Source organism: Idiotropiscis lumnitzeri, chromosome 1 (genome assembly GCF_059441095.1).
Source record: "Idiotropiscis lumnitzeri isolate Australia: NSW breed Sydney's pygmy pipehorse chromosome 1, RoL_Ilum_1.0, whole genome shotgun sequence".
Taxonomy (NCBI): domain Eukaryota; kingdom Metazoa; phylum Chordata; class Actinopteri; order Syngnathiformes; family Syngnathidae; genus Idiotropiscis; species Idiotropiscis lumnitzeri.
The window spans coordinates 20,101,860-20,127,756 of record NC_142391.1 but is presented as its reverse complement, the minus strand read 5'-3'; the positions used below and the strand labels follow the sequence as shown (position 1 = coordinate 20,127,756).

Below are 25,897 nucleotides of genomic sequence, written 5' to 3'. Positions count from 1 at the left end.
TATACCACTATCTTTACATCTTACATCATCCAGATAAAACAACAATATCATAAATCTAATCAAATGTAGTCATTGATTTGGAAAAAATTACACAGTGATTATAAAACTTTGCCAAAATTAAGATGCCGACACAAAATTTGGCTTTCAAGGTCAAATTGGCTTTTTGTTGACAGAGTGAGCAAACAGTCAAAAACATAAACAACATCAGAAACAACATGATTTTGGGATGGTCACAAAGTTTTATTTTGACATCAACATGACTGTTTAAACTTTGATTTTCACATGAACAAAATTCATTTACAGTCATTTTGCACACTTTAAGACAGGAAGTATAAAAAAAAAAAAAAAACTTTAGACCAACGTTTTGTATGTTAGTGTAGCGCCGCATCTTTCACAGCATATGACATCACACAAAGACGGCACATAACATTAGCGTGCTAGTGCGAACATTTGCTGCAGGTTGCTGTTCTTGTTTCCTGACGCCACTGAGCTATAGGCTAACGTGTTGCTACATTAATTAGTATTCGCAAAAAAAAATGGGAAATGTCGCTGGCGTAGCTTTTAAAAAGACATTTTTGCAAAAGGAGAAAAACTCGCAACATACAGAATCATCATATCATATGAATCCATCTTGTAAATAAATGCGTTCATCTTTCTATTGAAGAAGCTAACCAAACAGCCCTCCTAATCTTTTGGAGCTCAACCTGCTCGATCAAGTTGAAAGTTGGTCCAGGTCTAGGTTTAAACCAGATAAAAAATTGGTCCACATCTAGGTTTAAACCAGGTCAAAAGGGCTTGTTGATACCATTTTTACTTATTGTATATTTGCGTACTCCCCTGAAGAGTTTTTTCCCCGAAATAAAGGTGCCGCATCACACACTTTCAAGTGCGGCTTGGGTCATCCCTCCCCAACTAGTTAGCAACTTCACGTCAACAGTTAGCACGCACAATTGCCACATGCGGTTAGCTAGCTAGCTAAAGCAGGCACCCGTCTTCCTTTCGGATGTTCCGCTGGCACGAACGCTTTTGAGTGCCTCGTTGTCAGCCATGAGTGTGCGCGTGTCATGGAGAAAACCCGAAGAGCAAGAAGGGTAGCATTTTTCCAAATTGACAGCCAGTATGCCTACTACAGCTTTGTGCGAGCGTGGTGGTTTAGAGCGCCTTGTGGTCGCTGTCTGGAAAAGTGTGATCAATTGTGGCTCTAACAAGCCGTTAAGCCAAGTAGCATAGCATTTTCATTTCAAGGTTGTTCCAGTCATCGTCAGTTGAGTGGGGTGTGGTTTTGGCAGGGACACGCCCATAGTGTTTGAGAGCATGGAGAACTACTTGATTTCCCACCACTTGAAAGTTGATTTTTTTCAAAGAATTCCAACTTGGCGGAGTTGCTAACAGTCTTGTCTGGCGGCGAGATTTTTGAATTATTTATTATTTTTTTTAATGTTTGACCTTTTCAATGTCCTAGTGAGTGGCCAACAAATCAACTTGGGTTGAATGGATATAATTAACAAAATAAATGTTTAGTTCAAATTGAAGAGCTGCTCTTTTTGAAAAAGAATCTGCAAGCCTTTGGCAAAATTGTTCTAATCACAGCAGCACGTTCATTTAAAAATGTGAAAATGGTAGCACAAAAGTGAATGTTGAATATTGTTCAGATATGCGAAGCATTTTATCAAAAGGGTTCGTTTACATTGACGGTCTAATGCATAAAAAGGACCAACTTATTCTGATCATAAGCTAAGTTGGTGTCTCAAAAGAGGACTAGCTTGTTCTGATATCAATGTTTTCTCTTTACATTTTGAAATCAGTGAAGCTGAGTTGGTTTTAAAATAGTCCACGGGAAAAAAAAAACAACTGCTTATTTGCAGTTAGCTTTAATTGGTGTAAGTTTATTTACAGAGTAGCCGTTACTGTATCAAAAATATCGTATTGAAATCGCCTTCATCGTATCGTTAAAAATAATAAAAATTTTTAAAAAGCGATATATCGCTTTGCGCGGAAGGGTTAGGAGGCCTTGTATGGAGACGCATCATATCATCCATCCATTACGGGAACCGCTTCGCTGTTGATTCTCTTGTGTTGGCCTTGGCCACCAGGGGGCAGTGTGACTCACGCATGCAGATGCAATACATTGGATGGAAAGACAAAGAACGTGAGGGCAAAGCTGCACTATGCTAGCGTGTTTCTCGCAGTCGAAAAATAAAATGTGCCCGTGAGTTTTGTTATGATAGAAATAATCGTTTCTGTACATTGTGATCCTAGAATTGCCAAATAGCTATCGAAAATGGAAATGTGCTTCTTGGTGTATGTTGAATCTCAGACACGGAGGTTCACTCTTGCTGAATTTGTCATGTTTTTTATTGTTTTCCTTAAAATGGGACTCTACTCGGCTAATGATATGTTGCAGTGCTAATGTGTTGAAATATTCGCCATTTGAAGGTTTACGCCGTGTCATCCATGCAATTTGTTAGCCGTCTATAGCGCTTTGCATTGTATGTTAGCAATAAGATGGAGGAGACAAAGCTGTGCTTTTGGAATAATAAGGGCCTGATTCTCGTGCAAGATGCACAAAGTGTGTCCCAGCTGTGCGAGTGGGTGGAGCTTTCGTTCTTGCGGTATTTTCAAAGACAGGTAGAAGTGGGCGTAAGAGGTGGGGGTGCGCAGTTGTGGGATGGTGGGAGCCGCCTCCCGCTCAATTGAAGCGAGCTCCTCACGTTGTCATTTCAAGTAGGGTGGTACAAGCGCACCCTAACCGGAAAAAGTCCAAGATCTCCCTTGTGGATGATGTGCTTGCTTGCCCACCACTGCAATGCAGCCAATCGGAGGACACCAGTGCACAGTTCCACATGCTTTGAAGTGGAAAATCTCGTATCACCAAATTTGCACAGACGGCAGTGTGGTGTAGCGCGTCTCCGGAATCCACAAACGTGCCAAACGAGACCATTGCATTGGCACCAAAATGATATTCGCAGCCGTTCCTACTTTCTGTTCCCAAGTTCTCGCACGAGTCGGGGCAAGGCGACTCGGTGCCAAGAGAGGCGCGGCGTGACGCGATCGCAAACATGCTGGACGAGACTCACGAAAATTAAGTTACGCCGTTTTTTTTGTTTTTGTATGCCGAGCGCACCGACGCTGGTCTACCAACAGAGGACTCTTGTGTATGTGTGGTTCAACGTGCAATGCTTGTCCTTCCCTTTGTTCGATGTTTCACCTTGTTGTTAACTTTAACTGCCGTGTCAATTCACATCTTGGATAGTACAGTGCAGTTTGCATATAACGGGCGACTATCAGAGCAGTTCAAGTGCAGACAAACAATATGGCATCGGTGCATCACTATGAAGGAGAAAAGACTGCGACGTTGACGTCTTTTCACAATAAAAGTCCAGCTAGCATGAGGAGGAAGCGCCACGTTAGCTGAGGTGGAAAACAAAAAGAAGCTACAATTTGATGCAAGAAGTCAACATTAAACGTCGTCATCAAAGAAAGAAGTGCATGGCGATGTCGTCTTGCCTTGAAAACCTTTGTTGACATCACTACACGTTAGCCATACGCTTCATTAGCACAATTAGCATTAGAAAAAAAAACATCGTTTCATTCATCTTCAATCCAGTCAACGACAAAAAGTGCGCATAAGAATCATACGGCATTAGCCGCACGCGGCGTGTTGGCTAATATTTGCTCGCGTAGCATTAGCGAGTATTTTGGACCAGACGGCACATCTGAACAAAACATGCTAACGTACTGCTAAGTGAAAATGCTACATGTGGCAGAGAAAGAATATTTGACATGGTCACTGGTTCAAGTTGAAAAAGTCGATTAGCGTGCGTCCATGTTGGCTTCACACGAAAGGCCCGGTACGCGCGCCGACAGAGATTGTTACCAAACTCTCGCTTTGGAACAGACTCATCGATGTCTGGGGGAGCGACTTGTATAGAGGAAAGGAAAAAAAAAAACATACCAAAAAAAAAAAAACATGGCATATGCCATCTTTTGGTTTTCCTCTTGGTCGCTCACTTGTTTGTCATCATTATGTTTAGAAGATACGGCGTAATTCTTTGCCATTGCAATCATATTAAAACTCGTTTGAAGACATTTTTATTCTCTAGCTTTCAACTCAACATGAGACGGTTGCTGTTCTGCTCTTCTATGATATCCATTGTCTGTGTCTTTTAATTTGTGTTCTAATTTCCTGCTAATTTATATTCTGGAAAGCGCTTTATTACAGCTCCAGCTGTTGGGAAAGACACTCGAGAAATAAAGTTGGATTGGCTTGCTTTGTTTTGTGACAGCGTTGTTCCGCCGTCAGGGCGAGATGTGTTCGGCTTGCACGACGTGTTCGAGGTCTTTCGGTGGCCTGCGCGCCTGCCGATGATGTCACACTTTAAGCACATATTTTTTCAAAAATATTTATTTGTCTCCTTTTTTACCCCTGGCTGTTCTATTTGCATATTTCGATTCTCTAAATAAAAAAAATAAATTAGCTGTCACATTGGCTCCTACGTCACTTCCGCCTATTCAAAAGAAGCGGTTTCTGTTTGCTTCTCCTGCCAAACTGGCAACAATGCCGTGGTTTACTTGGGCTGCAAGATTGTAGAAATAATGTCTGTATATGGTGTGAAATATTTCTTAATAAAACAATTCCATGTTTTCCCTCTGACCCTTAACCACAATCTGATTCCCGGAGCAACGGAACATTGACGTGACGTCTTCGACATTGAAGGATGATCCTTGCGAAAAGGAGCAGTAAATTATTTAGTAACTCAGAATACACAAACACAGCAAACATGGAGGCAAAGAAATGTATTCCAAAAATAAATTACCGTATTTTCCGGACTATAAACCGCTTCTTTTTTCCTAGATTTTGAACCATGCAGTTAATACAACGGTGAGGCTTTTCTGTGGATTTTTTTTCGGCTTTAGGGGCACTCTATATTTCCGAAAATACGCCAAATAAATCTTGATTTTTTTTTTCTCTTGGGTCTGTTCTGTTTTAATTAGCAAAGTTGTTGCCGTGTTAAAAGGCACTGTTTTAAGAATCTGTTTATGTACCTTTATGTGCATTCACAGTACAAAATCGTTCTATATGTGCAGTAAACAACTCATTTTTTTCAACAGAGAAAACTGCGGCTTGTAGTCTGGTGCGGCTTGTATATATATTTTTTTGTTTGTTTGTTTTTTTTTCTCCAAAAGGAGCTGCTGCGGCTTATATGCGGGTGCACTTTATAGTCCGGAAAATACTGTAAAAATCGTGACGTCATCAGCGGGTGCGCCGGCCACCGGACGACTCAGATCGCATCTAGCAAGTCGACCACATCGAGTACCGACAACCTTTTTTGTGTTTGAGGCACCTTGATTGATTTTGTTTACTTTAGAATTATTGCAGGATTACTTTCGAGGGACCGCGCTGTGCCTCTTGAAGTAAAAGACGGAGCTCGCAGTCAGTCACTGACCGGCGCTCATTTCGCAGTCACAAACGTGCAATACTTTGGATGATATGAACCACAACAAATATTGTGACTCACGTTCAAATATTTCCAGGCTATGATTCATGTATTTATATCAATTTCCACAAATATTTTGGTGGGAATCGATTGAGCGCCGGAGACTTCGAGGGCCGCGGCAGTCATTTCATGAACTTATCCTTTTTTTTTTTTATTTTAATAGTGCTGGAAACGTCCACGTGCCGTCACTGCTCAGCATCACCTCAATGACTCGCCAACGTCTCGAAAGCATTCAAAAATTTTAAACATCTGGAAGGCGGCCGTGGAAAAATGCATCCGCCACGTTTTTGTGCACGTACGCACCGGTAGCGCACGAGGTCTCAGTCAGCGTAACACGCTAAACTGGCTAACATTAGCCGCTTAGTGAAAATGCTACATCAAGCTAGCAAATGAAAACCAAAAAGCAGCCAAGGTTTTCACATTTGACGAACTGTGTGTTGAGTGGCCGGTGGAGGTAGACGGAGTGACATCATAATACAAGTCTGATGACATCATCAATCCCAGCATGCCATGGGAGTGTTAAGGGGCGGAGCCTCGTGGGTGTCCTAAAGCTAACAACTGGTGTTGATATTTTGCTATATTGCTCAACGAACCATTTGAAATTATTTACAAACGTCCTGCTGGTGTTTCACATCGACGACATACGACAGCGCGACCTACAAACTTATCGGAATAGTGTGATCATTATTCAGAGGGGAGTGTACTTCCGGTTCCACTGGCTCCGCCCACCTGACAAATGACCAGGAAAGAAACACTTGCGCTGGCAAAAATCAAATCACTTACTGGCGTGTGCACGTGTGTGCCGTGTACGTGTGTGTTGGGGTTGCGTGTGCATGCGGCAGTGGGCGTGGCTGCAGAATTCAGACCACGGTGCTGACGGAGGGATCCGAAAGGTTGATCTGTCCGGTGATGTCGGTCGGGTACGGCTACACAGAGAGGAAGGACACGCGACGTCATCATCATCATCATCATGGTGGTCCTGGCCATTGAAGTCATGTGACGGCGGACATCCTCACCTGCAGGTTCTTCCTCCAGACGTTGACGGCGGCAAACGCCAACTGCATCTGCTTCCTGCGGGCGTCCTTGTGGCGCTTGTAGGCGATCTCGATGAAGATGAGGAAGATGCCCGCCACGATGCCTCCCGCCACCAGCATGAACACGCCTGAACAGCGGCGAGAAGAACCACCAGAGAAGATGGACGTGAAGTGCTACAAGAGGCACAAGGTGCTACGCCACGCCGCGCCGCGCCGCGCCGCTGCCCACCTGCCATGTTCTCAAAGGTGAGAGTGGCGGGCGCGTTGCTCCTGGAGTCGCACTCCTGGTAGCGAACCCACGTCTTGTCCAGGTCCTCCATGAAGCCGTTCTCGTGGGAACTAAGAGCCGCAGACCAGATTGTTAGCTTGCGGGCGAGATGGCCACGACGGTGGGCGGGCTCCGGCTAACCTGAGGATGGCGAGCGACACGTTCTGCTTCCAGGGGCTGTCCTTCCGCATGCCGATGCCAAAGCCCGAGCGGAAGAAAAGCTCCCCGGTGGTCACCAAGTCGCATTTCTGCGAGGCTTCAAACTCCAGCACGGCGCTGTCCCAGATGAAGGCGTGCAGCTTGCTAGCGGACAGAAGCCACAAAACGCTTCAGATTCAACTTTTTGCTTGGCTGGCAAACACGCAGAAAGATTTTTTTGGACATGTGACATGAAGACTGGACAGTTTTGGGTGGTCACCACACGCCTCAAGTGTGCGTCCCACCACTGACGTCCAAACGAGTCCTCGGATGGCGAAATCTCCCAAAAACGAAAAAATTGCTGACATGATCCCCAAGAAAAGTTCGCTTTCCTATTTTCTCAAGTACGACATATTTGTTTTCCAGAGATGGGTGTTCCGTCCCACGGACGGGCGAGAAGTTTTTTTTTTTTTTTTTTTTAAACGACGGACGGACTCATCAAGGCTGGAAGCGTTTTTTTGTCCATCCCTGTAATCTTCCCAAACTGGATCAAGCAGCGCGTGTATAAAAATCTTTGAAATCTTGTCATGTCCTTGAACTCAAAGTTCAGCGTACAATGTGTGAAGTGGCTGCCCAGAAGGCCGCGTATTTTTTTGGACTACAATTAACATCCTGCACACAGCACTCACTTTGCTCCATATATTCACGTCGTTCCAGTGGGCGCAAATTGTGAAGATGCCTCGTTCACTCGGGCCTCAAGCGAGAGCTCATGATGAAAAAATTGCAGAATGGCTCCGCTTTGATTATGTCATTGTGTTTTCTTTTTTTCTACTCACTTGTCTCGGACAGCCTGGATGGCTTCGGCGGCGCTCTCGTAGTTGTGCTTCTCCATGTGCCGGTACATGGTGCTCAACTCCACTTGACGCCGGAAGTAAATGTCCACTGAACTCTGCTTGACCGTCGCGTAGATGAACTTGTCCGACGGGTTTCGCAGCTGGCGGGCGGTTGGAGAAGCCAATGTCAAACCAAAAAAAAACTGGCCAACCACGCAAACGCCCAGACAAAAGCCATAAAACATGTTCACGTGCACACGCATGAAAAATTAAAAAATGTCAAACGTTACCCTGGCGTGGCCATGACGGGACATGATGATGAACATGTGATGATGACGACGATGTGGAGGGGGGCGCGATGATGATGAATATGATGAAGGCTTGGCGGGACGACGACTCCACGAGCGGACGACGTCGAGAATGGAGATGAGGACAATAAAGACGACGGTGCGTTCATGTGTCCGCGTCTTCGTGCACTGACCCTGGGGTCGTTGATGCCAGTGATGCGCTCCTCAGGCCGGTCCAGCACCAGGAAGGCGGCCAGGTTGGCCGTGTACGACGCCACGATGATCATGGCAAAGCCCGCCCACACCATTCCTAGAATCCTCGCCGAAAAACTCCTCGGGGCTCCTGCAGGAGGGAGCACGCAAACTTCAGACACGCCTCTGACACGCTTGCCGACAACACGCCACGCCGGGCTCACCTTCTCCGATCCCGGAATTGAGGAGGACTCCCCAGGAGAACCACATGGCCGAGGACAAGGTGAGGGCGTCTTCTTCTTCTTCTTCGCTGTTCACTTTGAACCTTCCGAATGGGCTGCATGCGAAAAAAAACCAAAGATGTGCACTGGATATTTCTTAGCCGTCCTTGCGTTGATATTTTTCTTCAGGTGTTGAAATGGGAGTTAATTGTTTTGCAATTTTTCCTCTAACGTTTCTTTCGTCTCCGAAGCAACGCTGATAATAATGGAGATGGCGATATGATTTTTGTTTCCTACCTGAATCGGTCTAATAGGTAGAGCATCACTGCCACCACGTGGACCGACAGGCCGACAAGGAGCCACAAGGTGCTCTGGAAAGGTTGCATGAACGAGTCCAGCGTGCTGCGAGGGATTTCCTGCGCTCACACAAGGCACGGCCGATCGTTGTCGTCGTTGTCATGGCGACGACGGGCCGAACAGTCAGCTCCCTACCTTCTTGACGAGGATGGTGAGTCCCTGGTACTTGAAGGGCTTGGAGAACTCGATGTACTGAGCGCGCTCGTTGTTGATGGTGAGGGGGGCCACGATCATGTCGGCCAGACCCCCCAGGAGCTCGCCCATCATGCCGTTCCACTCCTTCTTGTTGCTGTTGTTCACCTAACGCACACGAAAAGTCAAGGCGCAGCCGGGCCACGCCTCTTTCGACATTCTTAACGTGGCTCGTTATCTGAGCCGCGTCTCCTCACCAGCGTGCTTTCTATGGGCTACAGCTTGGACCGGTCAAGACATACAACCAATCGCACTCACAATCACACCTGAAGACAATTTCAAAGCATCTGATCAACATAACGTGCATGTTTTTGGAACGCGGGAGGAAACCGGAGTACCCGGAGAAAAGCCACACATGCAAACTCATTAATAGTCAATCTGTTTTGCTTCTCTAATATGCCGAATTTGTCGCCCACATTCAAATGTGCTGTGCACTTGGGAATGGGAAAAAAAAAACTTTAAAGGCAGGGTGGGCAAACATTTTCATTCGTGGGTCACTATGGGTTCTAAAATTTGACTGAGTGGCCGGACCAGGAGCAGCAGGATGGAGTGTTTTGGCAACCTCACCTCATCGTAGAAACCCCCCCCCCATGAGATATATAGAAAACCATGCTTTAATTTGAAATGAAAATGCACAAAAGCATTACAACAAAATATCTGTCAGAGTGTGCCTCCTAGTGGGGACACATCAGAATTACAGGTTCATTCATTTAATTCTTTTCAAATTCAGTGGGCCGGATTAAAACGTTTAATGGGCCACATGTGGCCCCTGACCGTAGTTTGCCCATGTATGCTTTAAAGATTAGGCTGGACACCGTCAATTAGCATATTCTAATGACCGATGTCTTGTAAATGTGTCGATGTGTTTTAATTTGTGTGTAATTTATATGACGGCACATGGTAAGCGCTTTGTTACAGCTCCAGCTGTTGTGAAATGCGCGATATAAATAAAATTGTATTGTATTTCATTCTTAGGTGACTTACGGCAATGGCACAACATTTCAAATAAATTGTCGCAATTAGTCGACTCATCTTGGCAGCCCGAGTTCAGACACGAGCGAGCGCACACACAACAGAATCAAGTATAGTATATGTTAGCATGCATTATGCATGTTTGTAAAGATGTGTACGTCATGTACAAAAGAGATGCATGATGTGAAAGCGCCAATGTATGCGTGGCAGAGCCGCTTCTTACCCTCTCTTGTGTTCCAAACTTCCCATCTGCCACCAGGTGAACCTCGTATGTGAAGTTCATGCTCATGGCCAACTTGATGAGGAGGTCGATGCAGAAGCCGTAACAACACTGAGGAACCGTCGGCTGACCTGAAACATGCCGATAGCATGCGCGCTCTGTGTCATACACGTTGATATGTGCGTGTGCGTGTGCGTGCACGTGCGCGTCTGACCTGGGATGGTTCCGTTGGGCCCAGTACAGATAACCTTCTTGATGAGGACTCCGTTGACCGTGTATTCCTCCTTACACGTTCCGTCCGCTTTTGTGGGCTTCACGTACACAAACGGCTCCTGGTGGATGGTCACGATCTGCACGCGCACGTGCATTAGCATGTTAGCACATTGAAACATTAGTGCGTTCATGCATTCGATTATCAGTTAGTGATAGACCGATTATCATCCGGGCCGATATCTGGTATTTTGCCCATTATCGACAACTGTTTTTTTTTTTTTTTAAAGGCGGATAAATTAAAAGCTGGTTTATTTTGGGACGCCCACAGCGCCATCTGATTGGTTACAGCCAATCAGCAGTAAGCTTCACGTTTGCTTTTTCAGCTTGGGTCACACACTACGGGAGAGATCCTGCGAGCAGAGGAAGGTAAAGCGACAGACTTTGGCCAAATTTTTATAAACGTCAATCTGATTTCTAAGATGAAAAAAATAAAGCTTCAACATGTAAATCACTAGAGTTGTTTAATAAAGTAAGTAAAGTTTTTATTTCTGTCATTTTTGACCCCTTTCTTCTAGAAATGAATATCGGCTTCAAATGACATCAGTTATGACTATGACTACTAATAATTGGTATCGGCCCTGAAAAAAAAGCCTATCGGTCTATCAATAATATCAGTACATTAGAAAATAATCACGTGAGAACATTAGCACATGAATAAGTTGGTACGTAAACATATTAGATGGATATATTAGCTGACAATTACTTGAGGAAAGTAGCCCTTCAGCAGATGAGTATAAAACATTAGCATATGAGCATGGGACCACATTAGCATGTTAGCACATGACTACATGTTTACACATTAGCACGCTGGCACGGTCAATGTTTGGCAAACCTTGAGTTTGGTTGACATTTGGTAGCCGACTGGCTTTTCCGTTTCCCCACCAGGCCAGATGATCTTCCTCTGCGGGTTCATCACCACCTGGCAGGCAATTGCATGAACATGCACGTGATCATGTCTCATTTCGCGTAATGACGTGTGTGCGCGCTTACCTGCGATCCATTGAAGATTCCGACCTGTACGAGTCTTCCGGACTTCTGCTGGTAGTTGATGATGTTGTAAGTGGCGAAGCGCCGGTCGCCGTCATCATTGAACTCGATGCGACCGGTCAAGCCATCGGCGTACTTTGATGACATCAGCACCCTGACGACCAGGTCCAAATGATGAGGTCAACAAAATATATTCAAGTAGGGTGCAATATCAAACCGGGATATAGATATATAGATATATATATATATATATATATATAATATTTTTTTTTCTCTCATTTGTTTTTGTTATTTTGTTTCAGTAAATTACAACAACCTTGAAATGGACATGGCCATGTTGCGGCGCACCTTTTAAAGAGAGGTCCGGTCCTCCAGATGTTGGTGTTACCCACACACCCCCGGGGAGGTTCCGTGATGTTCTCTTTGTCCAGAAGCTCGTGCAGGGACTGCGCCACCACTCCCACGGCGTCCATGATGTGCGCCGACTCATTCTTACCGTTAATCAGCTGCAGACCCAGCAGGCCTAACCGCCACGCACACGCACACACACACATGGGTTACACGCACACACACACCGTGTCCTCATAAAGCACGCGCGCCCGCACATGCTAATTACACCCATGTCCTTAATTACAGCTCCAGACACTCTAGGCACCAAAAATGCATGCTGGGAGTCCACAGTCACTTGTTAATTAAAAAGCTCAACAAATTTGTCTTCACCAGTCGCACAAATGCAATAAGAGACGTTAAAATTGCCTAATACTGTTGGCATTGTTAATCGTGTAAATGCCACGAAAGCTGGCAAACGGTGCTAGCGTTCCCCCAAAGAAAGCACGTGTTAAACCTGGCTCACAATCGGTCATATTCTCCCATGTGCTTCAGTCACAAAAAGCATGCTGCTTCGAAAAAAAAAAAAAAATTCTCTGGGACCAGTCACTCATGAGCTCCAATTCACGGGGGGCGAGTTTGAAAAAACAAAAAGGCAAGCTTGTAATGTGAAGTAGGGCTGCCACAAACCATTATTTTGCTAGTCGACTAATCACAGAGTAGTCGCGATGAGTTGAAGAGATATGTACACAATAAGATAATACAACATCCAACTTTGCAGCTTGTGGCAGCATTTTGGAGATTTTTCTAAATGATGGTGCAGCTTAAATTGAAGTTTTGCAAATTGTCAAAGTTTTTGCAATTGTAAAATGAAACCAAAACTAGACACTCTGAGAGTTGCACAAATACACCCAAAATATCCACAAATACAAATACTTTGTCAGGGCTTCTTGGGCTTTTTTTTCTCCAAAATGTAAGAAGTCGTGAAATCAGAAGACGTTAGTGAATTAGGAAACGGCAAAAACTAAAAAAACTTGCTTTTAATTCAACCGTTATCCAAAACGATTTCTTTTTCTTCACTAGTCGTAAATCAATGCAACGGGAATTTTTTATTTTTGGGGGAAATATTAGGAGGAACATGCTTCTTTAAACATTTTCGTTGGCACTATAAAATAGTATGTTGCATGAATGAACAAAGCATTTTCGTCCAAAAGACTAAAACTAAAACTAAATCTAAAATGCCAGCCACAAACTAACACAGTCGTCGTGATTAGTCGACTAATCGTGGCAGCCCGAAGGTGAAGTCAGGCCTTCCTTGTCAAGACACGTTCAGCACATGCAAACGGTGACACGCCTTCATACGTCGCATCTCTGCGACACACCTCGCGTGACCACGTATTGCCGTGACGACACGGAGCGATGCGTGACATGACACATGATGACGCGTGATGACATGGCGGCACGTGACAACTCAATAAGTTGTCACAGTACGACTTGCCGACACGTGATAACGTGTTGGCACATGACCACATGTTGACGTGACAACTCACTGACACTCACAAGGCAACGCATGACAACTTAATGACACGTGTGTCCATGCATGACACAAATTGCTGACACGTGACGACTCTTTCATACGTGACAACACTTGACCACGACTTGACAACTTGTTCGCTTGTTCAGTTGCCACGTAACCACGAATCATTCTTGACACGCGACAGCTCGCTGACAAGTGAAACTTTTTTTGACGTGGCAACTCATTCCCACGTGGCTTAAAAAAAAAAAAAAAAAAAATGTCGAATAGTTGTCACATGACAAGTCGCTGACAAGTTACGCGACAACACCAGACGAGTTGTCATGTGTGTCCACGTGTCATCACTTGACAACTTTTCAACACGAGAGGACTTTGCGTGTCAGTGAGTTGACGACACGTCAACATGTTCCGTGCGAGCGAGTCGTCAACTCATGGACGCGTGCGCGCGCCGTGCGTGTTATTGACTTGGACCACGTCCAAGTGGGCGTGGCCTGGCCCGACCAATGGCAAAAATGAGAAGCGTCGGCGTCATCTTACCAGCGTTTGTTTAGACAATGACATCACCATCATCACAGTTGCCGTGGCAACGCAAGAAGTCCACCCGCCCACCAGCACACATTAAACAGTGAACCGCCCACAAAACATCTCTGCTCATTTCCACTCGCCCGCCTAGTGTGTTTTTTTTTTGTTTGTTTTTTTTGCACTTTGTGACTTGGCTTCGACAAAATGGACCAACACTTTTGATCAATAAAATCAAAAAGTTGAATTGACTTCAGTTTTGCGTGTAAACTTGAACTGGGAATGTCACATGAACAGTTTGAAGCAAGCACGCGTCGGCACTTAAAGGTCGAAATTGACTTTTGCGATATGTTGCGTCTTTCGAATAAATAATGCCTTGGTGGAATATGAATATGAAGCAGCAAAAAGCCACCTGATTTGATCCATCTCGAGGGGGGGCAGTTTGCCACACTTGCTGTCGACTGAAGATGACATCACAAGTTAAGGGCGGACTCAGCTTGCCAGCATCACATGACCACACCCAGAAAATAGGTGAGCCGCGACGGTGGAGACCAGCTACTAAGTTGGCTCGCGTTCGCAAAGCTTTGCTCGCAAGCCAAAGCGATGAGATATCGCAACCAACTCATAAATCGTGTCGCTCCTATGTCGAGGTGCGAGTAAGGAGGGCTCAAATTATTTTTTGGGGGGGAATATGCTTTTGTTCGCTCCCATTGCAGCGTAGCCCACGCGATAAATGGGGGGGGGGGGGTTCACTGTTTTGGGGCCCCCGCCCTCGCCGGCGTAACACGACAACAGGCAGACAGGAGGCGGTGAGGAGAAAGAAGCTAAAGATGACACAAACAAAAGATGTTAGAACAGTGAAAGGCACACGCACGCGCGACATGATTGACGCATTCAAACATGAAGAGCATGTTTGAACCTTCAACCGGCAAAAAACATCAAAGCAGAGAGACCACGCAGTGCCAAAAAGAAGCTAATTAGACATTATCTTCCCACATCACAGCTGCAACTGCCTGCTACTATTATTATATAACAACTTTTCCCTTGCGTCAGGTGACTAAGGAGCCACTGGTTAATGAAGCTACATGCTAGCTTGGCTGCTATCCACTTGTAAATATGGCTACATGTTAGCCTAGCAGCTATTCAATTGCAAATGTGGCTCCACTCTAGCCTAGCCACGTTCCACTTGCTAAGGTGGCTACATGTTAAGCTAGCTGCTATTCAATTGCTAATGTAGCTACATGCTAGCCTAACTGCTAATGTGGTTTTATGGTAACATTTTTTCAACAGGGGTCACTGCTCCATCGTCAATTTGAGGCTTGGACACACAGGCCCGAGTAGATGGCAAATGATGCGCCAGTTAAAATTTAAGGTTAGCCTACGAGAAAAATTAAAATGGCCATGCTCGCCAAACACATTTAGGCGCCTTGTTGTTTTTGGCAGCAATGACGCCATCAATGATTTTGTTGCGACCAAAGTTATTATCATGAACGAAAACGAACAAAACAACGAAAAGTAAAATTTAAAAAACCTTTTTGTTGACGAAATCAAATAATGTTTTGGGGAAAAACGATAACCAACCCTGTCGCTCATAGTTCCGGAAGTCATTTCTTTCGCCACTACTTGAATGCTCGCCGCCAAGCTATCTGGCGCCGCAGCACTACGGACTTTATTTGTACTTCATGCAAGTCTGTGCACGGCAATAGCAACGAGCTCCGTGATGCGGATTATCACCTCTGTGAGGACAAATAAACGAACCTACCAAAAAGGAGCGTTTCAATTGAGGTGGCGAACGAGGAGGCGCCAAGCGTGCTAATCGATAAAGTGAAATAAAAATTCGACCCAAATAAGTGCTTCGCTCTACAGTCGACTTTTAACACAAGTCTGAGTCGAACCGCGTTCGGGCGGAGAGCCAGCAGCTATGAACAGAAATTTTGTATTTCCATCAATACGTATCGAGACAGAAAAAAAGACGACGGCTACATTAGCCATTCATCCGATGCTCTCGGATGGGAACACGTAAACGGATGACGTCATCATGATGATTAAATATTTATCCATCTCATCAATAATATTTGCACCGCAGAGTTTTGAGATCAACCCAATAATAGGTCTCCAAATTATATATTTTCATCAATTTATCTTATTTAAAGGACAATAATTTGATTGACATTAATTACAATCCAAAATGATTCTTGAGAGAAACTAGTTTTTAAAAACTTGGGAAAGAACTGCTCTCCTCACAAAAACTCTTTGGTGTCTATGCATGATTACAATAATAGCTTTGATTGTTTTTACTTTTCTGTCACGTTTGTCGCCGCACATTGTGAAGAAAATCGCAAATTAAAAATCGCAATCAAATTTGTTTTCCTAAACTCATTCAGTCCTAATCCCAATATTGACTTCCTGTATCGTTTTAAACAACGACTGCAATGTCTCAGTTCATGAGAAATAATGTTTTGCACGTTTGGCAACCTTTCCAATGAAAGCAGCTCTTTAAAAAAAAAAAAAAAAAAAAAAAAAAATTAAAAAAAGGATCGAGATAGATGACAAATCTGGACCCCCGTTGACTTGGCATGAGGACTAACTTTCTCCTTTTCCAATATTTGTCACAGAAAACTGAATCATCTTGAAAAGACCCATCTGAAACTTTGTGTAAATGAATTCATCTTTGTCATTTTTCACACGTATCCACAAGAAGCTATTTAGCAAACATTCACTCATGTAGCTCGATGCTAGCCGAGCAGCTCTTCGGCATCCACTTGCTCACGTAGCTCGATGTTATCTCGGAGCGGACGAGAAAACAAGTTGAATGGAAGCAAAACGGAGACAGGAAGCGCAAGAAAAGTGCCACGTGTTCCATACCGTCCGGTGCTTCAGTCAAAGCTTTCCCGCTCATTTCTCGCTCTCCGACGATCCAGACGTAGCCCGAACCGGTCATGTTGAGATTTCGGGCCGCCTTGTAAACGCCCGCCGCTTCGTCCTCGCTGCCACACAAACATGTGACGCACATGCACGACAAATGAGGCACTTGTTAGCTTGGCAAGTTGTTATGCGGTAGTTAGCAGCTGCTGGCAGGCAGCTTATTTCTTGCTAGCTTAGATGCTAATTAAACGCCACATGGCAGCTAGCCGTCCGCCCAACTAAGTCACATGATTCTGTCAATCATCGACTTTAAAATCGACTAACGCAAGCGACTCGCTTTAAAATAGTCTCTTTAAAGAGATGTCATGTGACTCCATTTAAATCAACTCCGTCACATGACTTGCTATAAAGTGAAAAAGGAAACGCATGATTCGTTTTTGTGATCCTATTTAAAAGAAAAATATGATAGAGAAGACAAGAAGTAAATGGAAAAATACGTCTCTTGCTCCATCTTGTTCTCCAGTTAATCTTGAACTTGGAAAGAAATGGTTTTCGAAGTTAAGATCCCAAGTATGCCGTCCTGATGTGCCGCCTTCACAATTTTCCAAAAATGATTTTGATTGCATCGCTCATAGTGAATAATTGTCTTCAATCGAGGCCTTAAAAACTGCACCACTTCTGAAAAAGCTCAATTTCAGCAAGCTTTCATTTTTGGGAAAATCATTCAAAGGGGCTTTTTTTCCCCCAACCAGTTTCCACTTGGATGATGCAAAATAAACTTTTTAATGCATTTCAGTCTGAATTCCGACCACACCACGGCACCGAGTCGGCACTTCTTCAAATCTTAAATGACACATCTGAATAACAATTTCAAAAACCACCATGTTAATCTTGCCAGACTTTGTCTCAAGTGATGAGTCATGACTCAGCGCAAACAAAGATCACTTGCGGGGTTCCACAAGGGTCCATTCTTGGACCACTTCCATTTAATATCTACATGCTGCCTCTTGCTCAAATTGTGGAGCATCACTACATTGCTTTTCATACTAATGCAAATGACCCGCAACTTTGCATCTGAGTGTCATCACATGACTATCGCCCCTTACTTTCATCAAGTAAGTGTATTCACCAAATGAATGAGTGGATGAAACAAATTTTTCTCTGCCGCAATCCAGAAGAGACACAAGTGACTGTTTTTGGCCCCAAAAATGAAAAGGTCAAAGATCAGCGATCACCTCAACTCCAAACTTTAGAGTTGGGGTGAGCGCTGATCTTTGACCTTTTCATTTTTGGGGCTTTAGAGTCTAAAGCTACAAATTAAGTTGCGTGATTATTGACTCGGACCTGAAATTTTTTAAAAGTCTTTACTAAACCTGCCTATTAGCACCTGAAATAGATAGCTCGAATTAATGGCTTTTTGTCTCAGAAAAACACGTTCATATGCTTTTATTTTCAGTAGGCTTGATTACTGGAGTGGTGTCTTTACAGGTCTAAATAAAAATAAATAAATAAATCAGTCAGGGAAAATGCTGCCGCCAGAGTCCTTTCAAACACCAGAAATGTGCTTTAAATCCACTAAGATTTTCATAACTAGTCAGCAGCTAGCAAGCAGCTTGCTTCCCTGCTAGCAAGTGCGTCAATGACAAGCAGCGAGTAAGCCATTAGCACATTTAAAAGCACTCAGCTAACTGACCTGGCAGAGAGGATGATGACGCGAGCCTCCAGGTCTTTGGCGTCCATGAGCAGGGCGGTCATGTTGGTGTCGGGACTGAACAGCAGAACCTTCTCAGCCTGAAGTCCACACGAAGAGGTCACAACACATCATAGCACACGCTACGTTAGCACATTAGCCGCGCCCACCCCAACCATGCTCCCACTCGCCCCTTACTACTAAGAGGAATAATCAATTATGCAGGAGGGGGGGGGATTGTAGGGTGGGCATCCAATGGGGAGCGGGAAGTGGAAGTGAAAGCTGGTGGACATGCAAGACTCCAACCAACCAATCAGAGACGTGCATGTTAGCGAGCGCAAATAAAACCAAAGAATCAATAGGTGGTGGGGGGCTTGGGGTGGTGTTTGTACAGGAGTAGGAGGTCTCGCCTGGTGGGCGGCGTCCGTTAGACCCCGCATGCATCCCTTACACGGGGGTGGGGGAAGTTGGAAGGTGGTGGTGGTGGTGGTGGTAGGCGTGTCTGTCCTGCATTCCCAAAGTCATGACAAACCAAAAGAAAGATGGCTGCCTCCAGGATAAGGGCTATCTCTGGATCAGGTGGGCGGGGCTTCGGCCGGTGGACGAGAGTGGCCAGTCGGGCGGGTTCGGGCGGCGTGCAGCGTTTGGACCATGCAAGCGTTCTACCTTAGATAATGTTCTACCTTAGGCGTTCTCCGGAAGTCAAAGCCGTGTTGCTCCATGTTTTCATAGTTCCTGATTTTAGTCTGATGGTCATGTGACAACAGAGAGAACGTCACACACACGCCCGCCGCACAATAACACACACACGCACACAAACACACACGCATAAAGTCTGAGCATCAGGGATGGGCATTCTGTCCCTGGGACAGATCGGTCCATCCGGCCGGCCGAAGCACGCCCCGCCCATTTTTGGGGCGGAGGTGAAATTTTCTTTTTTTAATTAGAAGGACGGACTAAGCAAAGCCAGACGTCGTTTTTTTGTCCCTTCCTTTAAGTACAGCATTCCTAGCATTCAAATATTTGCACTCGGAGAAGAAGCAATTGAGAGCCAAAATAAGCATCTTAAATTGCATTGAATTTGAGCAAAGGGATAAAGTGCAATCAATACAGTTATCTTTACAGTGCGACCGGTCCGACCGAGCTCATCTGTTAACTTCCCTCGAACAAGAATTGGAGAACCTTTCTGGTCCCATGTACTCCTGGCATTCATTTATTCCTTTTTTATAACTTGAGGGGGGGGGCGTAAATGCAAAGTCGGAAGCGCTTTGAAAGAACAAAGATGGAGGGCAATTCTTTTTATAATGAACGTGTAAGGACGGAAGGGTGCCCAGGTTGCGGATGGAGGACGGACCGGAAAATAAGTGAGCAGGATAAAGTGCCCATCTATGCTGACCAGAAATACGCACGCACACACACAAATACACACACACGCACAACCACACATCAAGACTGATAAACATGACCACACACATGAAACCACCCCCAGAGAAACACACACACACCTGACAAATGACGTGATTGGACACGCAGGTGGAATGTCATCAGCATGAGTTGTGCGCTTTCTATTTATTTTTTGGGTGGCTTGATTTTGTCAAACAATGACACCGGTGCTGTGTGTGCGCTTTGTGTTCAGTCACTTGTTTGATATGCAAATGAGTTGACAATGGGAGACAAATTTAAACGTTAAGTTATTCTTACAGGCACAGTCCAAAGAGGGTGAAACTGGCTGAGAAAAATTCGACTTTTATTGAGCACAGAATGAAAATGTTAGCTTACTTTAGCACAAACCTCAACTGGGTCTTCGAAACAAAATAAGCAAAATCATTTGTAGCGGTGACGCCCAGCTGTTCCAATTCTCCAGCAAGCACGCTTGGAGCCAAGTGAAACCGCGTGGCGGCCATGTTGGAGGGGGCAACTTTCTCATCAGATGCATCCATCCATCCATTATATAGCCGCTTCTCCACATGACTGCCGCGGGCCAGAAGGCGGGATTGCCAGCCAGCCAATCGCAGACGTTCGCCGCATTTATGCTCACAATCACACCGAGGGACAATTTGGAGTGCGGTGACACATTCAAAATAATTGACAACTTACTCATAACTAAACAGATTTTCATCCGGTTTGTCAACAGCAAAGTATCAAGTGCTACCAAAACACAACCTTTGCAGGAAAAAAAAGCCCCAAAAATATTTTTACCAGCGAAACCTCTGCCCTTTGGCAGCGTAAAAAAAAGAAAGTGCAATATCACGTAAAATATGAACGTTCATGTTTTTACACAAAGTGTTCCGCATTCGGTCTAACAAAAACAGAGCAGTTTCTTCCAGCTCAGGTCACGGACGGCCGTGTGTGCACAATTGAGAAGACCAAAGCACAAGTGCAACAAATTGGACGTTTACGCACTAAGGAAGCACGACAACACAAGCGAAATGTTAATAATCAGAGCTGGGCAGTCCGTCCCAGGGGCGGAACAGTCTGGCCCTCCGGCCCGGCCGGACACCCATTTTTGGGGCGGGGGTCAAATTTTAAAAAATGGTTCCATTAAAACAAGGCCGGAGGTGGATTTTTGTCCGGCCCACGTGCGTGTGATGTGGTTGCGAGGCCGACAAAAGTTCATCTCAACCTACTCTGTGAATTGGGCAAAAATTGCCTCAGAACGCGTGAAAATCGCAAAAGTGTGTACTTACTTGCATTGGGCACGTTCACGGAGAAGAAGAGGAAGAGGAGGAGGAGGACACCTCAAACTGTTAACCCACTTGGGTTTGACGAAACACTTCCCACCATAATAAAGTAAGTGGATTTGAACAGTAAATTAGCCAACATCCCAATGTTATAGGGATTTAGGTATTGCCCCCCCCCCTGCCCCCCCTCTTGTAATGGTATGCCCCAGTAGCAGGTGGGAGCCGCCGGTTACGTGAAGTCAGAATTAGGAAATATGGGCACGCTTGAACGCACGCGGCTGTCTCACGTCTCTTCATGATGTTTAAATAAACCTCCACTGTTAGCATCTCTGCCGCGGCGGCGTCACGCAGGGGCACTTTTTTTGGATGGGAGAGACGGGGATCGGGGGCTGACAAATTTTATGAATAAGGCTGGACAGTCGAGGCCAGAAGGGCGGGGGACTGATCGGCAGCTCTCGTAATAAACTACACCCGCAAAAAGGCGGCCCGGTTTTTGTGAGCTTCCTTTCCAATTGTTTCTCCACAACAGAAAATGTGGTTGCGCAAGTGTGCACACCCTCTTACAACTGTTAATTGATTCATCACATGGTGGCTGAAAGACGAGCGCTTTTCTCCTCATTTTACCTCTCACATTGCACGTTCAGTATCCGGCTCGAGGACACTTCCGCACGTTCACAAAAGTTGAGGATCAAACCCACAACCACGAAACACTCTCCCAGGGGCAGCGCTATGGGAAAAGCAACATTTGAGCGCAGCATTCGGTGCGTTTTTCTTGTCACAGCATGTAGCTAGCAGTCGGCGGCGAGCTAACTGGGCCACTGTCACATGACCCCAGTTCACCAGTCACATGACCCCATGAAGAGGAGGAGGAGGAAGAAGAAGAAGCAGCAGGAGGAAGATGACAATGAGGATGACGTGTTTATGAGGGCGGGGAAGCGTTGCCACGGCAACGGCGTCACACTTTGATGCTTTCGCGTTTGAACGGTGGTACGCGGGCTTTGGTGTCGGCCATGGGAACGTCCTCACGAAGACACGCCAGAAAGTGCCTCAATTTATGCCTGTGTGTGTGTATTCATAAAGTGCGTGTGAGAATGTGCACGTATCCTGGGGTGCGTGTGTGTGTGTGTATGTGTGTGTGTGTGCGTGGAGCGCCTCACCTTGGTCTCCTTCTCCTCCAGGAGGGTTTCGAGTCTCTTTTGCGCGGCTCGTCCTTCATGGTCATCGCTGACGATGAGGATGATGTGATTCCAGCGGAATTCTCGCATCAGGTCAAACCAAACGCTGGCCTGGTGCGAGTACGGCGGAACCGTACGCAGGAAGGACAGATGGATGCTCTGCACGCGCACAGGCGGCGGGTTAGCGGTTTGGGCGAGCGTGCGTGTGCCCGTTGCCGGGGGAGAGGTGGGATGGGGGAGTTCGCTCACCTTGTCGGAGTAGATGGACATGCGTGTGGTCAGGCCCACCACGGGGATACGGTAGAAGCCGGCCGTGTAGGACACGGGCGTCGGTGTCAGGTGGTCGTTGGACTGAGGCGGGTGGCTCACCAAGATGGCGTACACCTGAAACATCAGTGCCGCGTCAGTGCATGTGCTTGCGCGCGGGTGCGTCATCCACGCATGCAGACGAGCGCGCGATGCCGTTAATCTGACGGCCGTCTCGGTGGACGCCATGTTAGCCTCGTTTGCGCGGCGGATGACCTCGTCGCGTGTGTGCGTGCTGCGCTCAGCTCGGCCGCGATGACGTCACTGCTGCGCGTTGCAAGCAAATTGAATTTCCGCCTTCTGCCAATTCCCTCGTTGCTTCCGTGTGACGAGGAAATTAGACCTTTTCATTCTCCGGCAGTAATGTCAGACTGATTCGCTTCCCAATTCAACAACACCTTGCACATTTTGAACAGTAAACTCAAAAGGACACCCCCCCCGGGCCTTGAAATTCCCACATGAGCTTTCATACATTTTTTGGGGCAGCGCCGTGAAGCTTTTCCATCCCAGCCAAAAGCTGAAGTCCGACTTGAATAAATCCCCCTGATAACATCGTCATTTATGACACCACGGCTGGGGACATAATATCGAGACACACACTTAAGCATGACCTTGGCTCACGAGAGAGCTTCTCCTGAAAATGGCCTTGCAATTATAACTGGAATCAAATCCACACTTTTAGCTCCTTTGGCCATTGTGGCTTAAAAAAAAGCAAGAAAAAATTTTTGAGTCGCCGGGTAAAAATGTCTGGCTTGGCTCTGTCCTCTTACAAGTGATCTTCCAATCACGGGACAGGTTCGCACCTCCAACGTGAGGCCTGCCAGGAGGCGCATTGTAAACAACTGGTGATCTGATTGGCTATCACCACTGTCTGTCAACTTTAAGAGCCCGTTCACTCACACAGCATGCTTCATTCTGAAGGCGCAGACGGCCGCACGGGCTGACCTGGTTGGAGATGAGGTCCTCGCACACGGAGAGCGCCATCTGGATGGCGTTGGCTTTGTGCGTGACGGCGATGGCGTTCATCTTGAAGCGGTCGCGGCCGTATGCGCCGTTGGCGTGCGCCACCGCGTCGCGGAACACCTGCTCATAGCGCTTCTGGCTCAAAACGGCGCCCACGTTGACCACGCGTGGCTCGCAGCCGCACAGCGCCACCGCGCCGCAGTGCAGCGCTAGCAGCAGCAGTGACGCGCGCACCTCCACTGTGGGGGGGCAGAAAGAGCGCAATTTAGCTGAAGCATGTCGCTGGCATCGTCGTCATGTCACGAATCAAATGATGCAAATTGGACAAAAACAACGTCTGATTCAAACGATTAGATCATCGCAAAGGTCTGCAGACGCTGGACAATGATCCTGATCATTTGAATCAGCTGAGGAAGACGGAAAACCGGACAGGATGGCGGCCCAGAGGAACAGGATTTAAGACCTCTGACCTACGCAGCGACAACACATATGAACGTGCACCTAACACAAACACACACACGCACGCACACAAACACACAGAGACAAAACAAATAAAACGCAGAAAATCGAATGCACACAATAAAACAAGGAAAAAAAACACACACACAACAAGCCTTAGCACACAAAAACAAATGTACACGATGACACCGGCGAACACACGCAGCAAACAACACACAAGACAACACACTGCATGCAAGCACACTTTTTCCAATAACACACAACTCTCTGAATACAAACTCATTCTTAAACATCCACACTCACAAGAACACGCTTTACCCGTCACGCGCACAAACAAGAGGTGTTCACGGGAATTATGACGTCACCACGTACGGAGGGAAGTAAAAGCAGGAGTTCCAAAATAAAAGCACTTACTGTTCGTTTATTTTCTTTTTAGAATAAAAGCATCCGTCAACTGCTTCCGGTCTCCTTGGCGCGTCCGTGGGCTGGCGACAGGTTCGGCTTGAGGCGCGGTACTTGGTTGGCTTCGCTTTTCGCAGATGTCGCCTCGGCAGTGTTCTCCTCTCTCTCTCTTTTGGGGGTTCTTTTTTTTTGGGGCGTGCGCGCGCTCCGTCCTGTTGATCCCCGCGCACACGCACACAGAACACGTCAGTGACAGCACGCGCGCCTTTCCTTCTTGCCGACGACGATGAAGATGAAGATGCCAACGGTTGACGAAGAGGAGGAGAATGCTCGCGTCTCCTGTCCTTGATGCTCGAGCGCGCGCGCTCCCGAGACAGCCACGACGATGCTGTGCGCGTGGCCGCGGCGGCAGCGAGCGAGCGATCCTCCCCGCGCCCCTGGTTGGGGGTTAATCAGGCGTGCACGCTCGCACACGCACACGCACACTCGCAGTCCTGCGCAAAACTGTTTGTAATCCTTGGAAGGATCTGGAAGGACGGTCGGAACATTCGTCCGAGTTGTTGGCGTGTCTGAGATGACAACAAATGAAATGAGATCATTGTGCGCTGCAGAAAACAGCACGTGGAGGATTGCTTAAAAAATCGAAAGAAATCAAAACCATTGGAGAAAACTGCTCCGTGGATGGCACGGTGGCCCGACTGGTTAGCACGATGGCCTCACAATACGGAGGAGGTCGTGAGTTCGATTCCGGCTCCGGCCTTTCTGTGTGGAGTTTGCATGTTCTCCCCCTACCTGCGTGGGTTTCCTCCGGGTACTCCGGTTTCCTCCCACATTCCAAAAACATGCATGGCAGGTCAATTGAACACTCTAAATTGCCTCTAGTTATGAGTGTGAGCGAGGATGGTTGTTTGTCTATGTATGCCCTGCGATTGGCTGGCAACCTGTTCAGAGTGTACCCTATACTGCCCGAAGACAGCTGGGATAGGTACATATGACAACGAAAACAGGTGGAAAATATAGCACGCACGCACACAACGCGTGTGAGTGATCCTCGTGCACATTTTCAACAAGTCATTTTGGCGTCTTTGACGACAACGATGCATGGACGGCTGCGGTTGCCGTGGTAACACGCCTCGCGCGGACAGCGCGCTCGCGAGGCCGCTTCGGCGTGTCACGTGACCTGGCGGTGGACGCGGGCCGAGTGTGACGTCATCTGCGAACACACGTCCAATCGCAGCTCGTCACTCGAGCGCAGCCACAGTCCACCCGTGCGTGCGTCCGTGCGCGTGCACGCCTGTGGAATCGCAAAGTGGGACACGGGGGAGTGGAGTCGACTCATCTTCATCATCTTCATCATCGTCGCTGTTGTGGCATGCATAGAAGGCTTTGCGCGCGTGACGTGCACCCGCAGCGCGCGCTCGCACGTCAATCTCTTCCCTCGCCTGGTGAAGGCGGCACAAAAAAAAAAAAATACCGTGGTTGTTGACCGGCCATGTCTTACGAC

At 46.6% G+C, this 25,897-nt stretch overlaps 1 protein-coding gene across 1 annotated transcript; it reads right to left on the bottom strand.

Moving 5' to 3' along the window:
* Positions 1–219: 219 nt before the first annotated feature.
* grin1b (glutamate receptor, ionotropic, N-methyl D-aspartate 1b) lies at positions 220–23,743 on the bottom strand. The gene is made up of 19 exons (XM_088280847.1): positions 23,515–23,743; positions 22,513–22,647; positions 22,246–22,422; positions 18,411–18,508; positions 16,718–16,839; positions 11,821–11,995; positions 11,476–11,626; positions 11,318–11,404; positions 10,427–10,562; positions 10,216–10,343; positions 8,964–9,128; positions 8,769–8,887; positions 8,475–8,587; positions 8,253–8,401; positions 7,775–7,932; positions 6,942–7,103; positions 6,762–6,871; positions 6,515–6,660; positions 220–6,424 (listed from the first exon to the last, which is right to left on the bottom strand). The coding sequence occupies exons 1-19, from the start codon at positions 23,593–23,595 to the stop codon at positions 6,359–6,361; spliced, it is 2,478 nt and encodes an 825-aa protein (XP_088136973.1). The 5' UTR covers positions 23,596–23,743; the 3' UTR covers positions 220–6,358.
* Between the last annotated feature and the right edge of the window lie 2,154 nt (positions 23,744–25,897).

Bases quoted from the DNA above. Each gene is read 5' to 3' on its own strand.
- grin1b (XM_088280847.1), bottom strand. From the start codon at position 23,595: ATGAACGCCATCGCCGTCACGCACAAAGCCAACGCCATCCAGATGGCG. The intron at 18,509-22,245 runs GTGAGGCGCTCC...TGTGGACTTCAG, and splicing joins TGGAGGAGAAGGAGACCAAG to GCTGAGAAGGTTCTGCTGTT. The intron at 11,405-11,475 runs GTAAGCGCGCAC...ATTGCCTGCCAG, and splicing joins GAATCTTCAATGGATCGCAG to GTGGTGATGAACCCGCAGAG.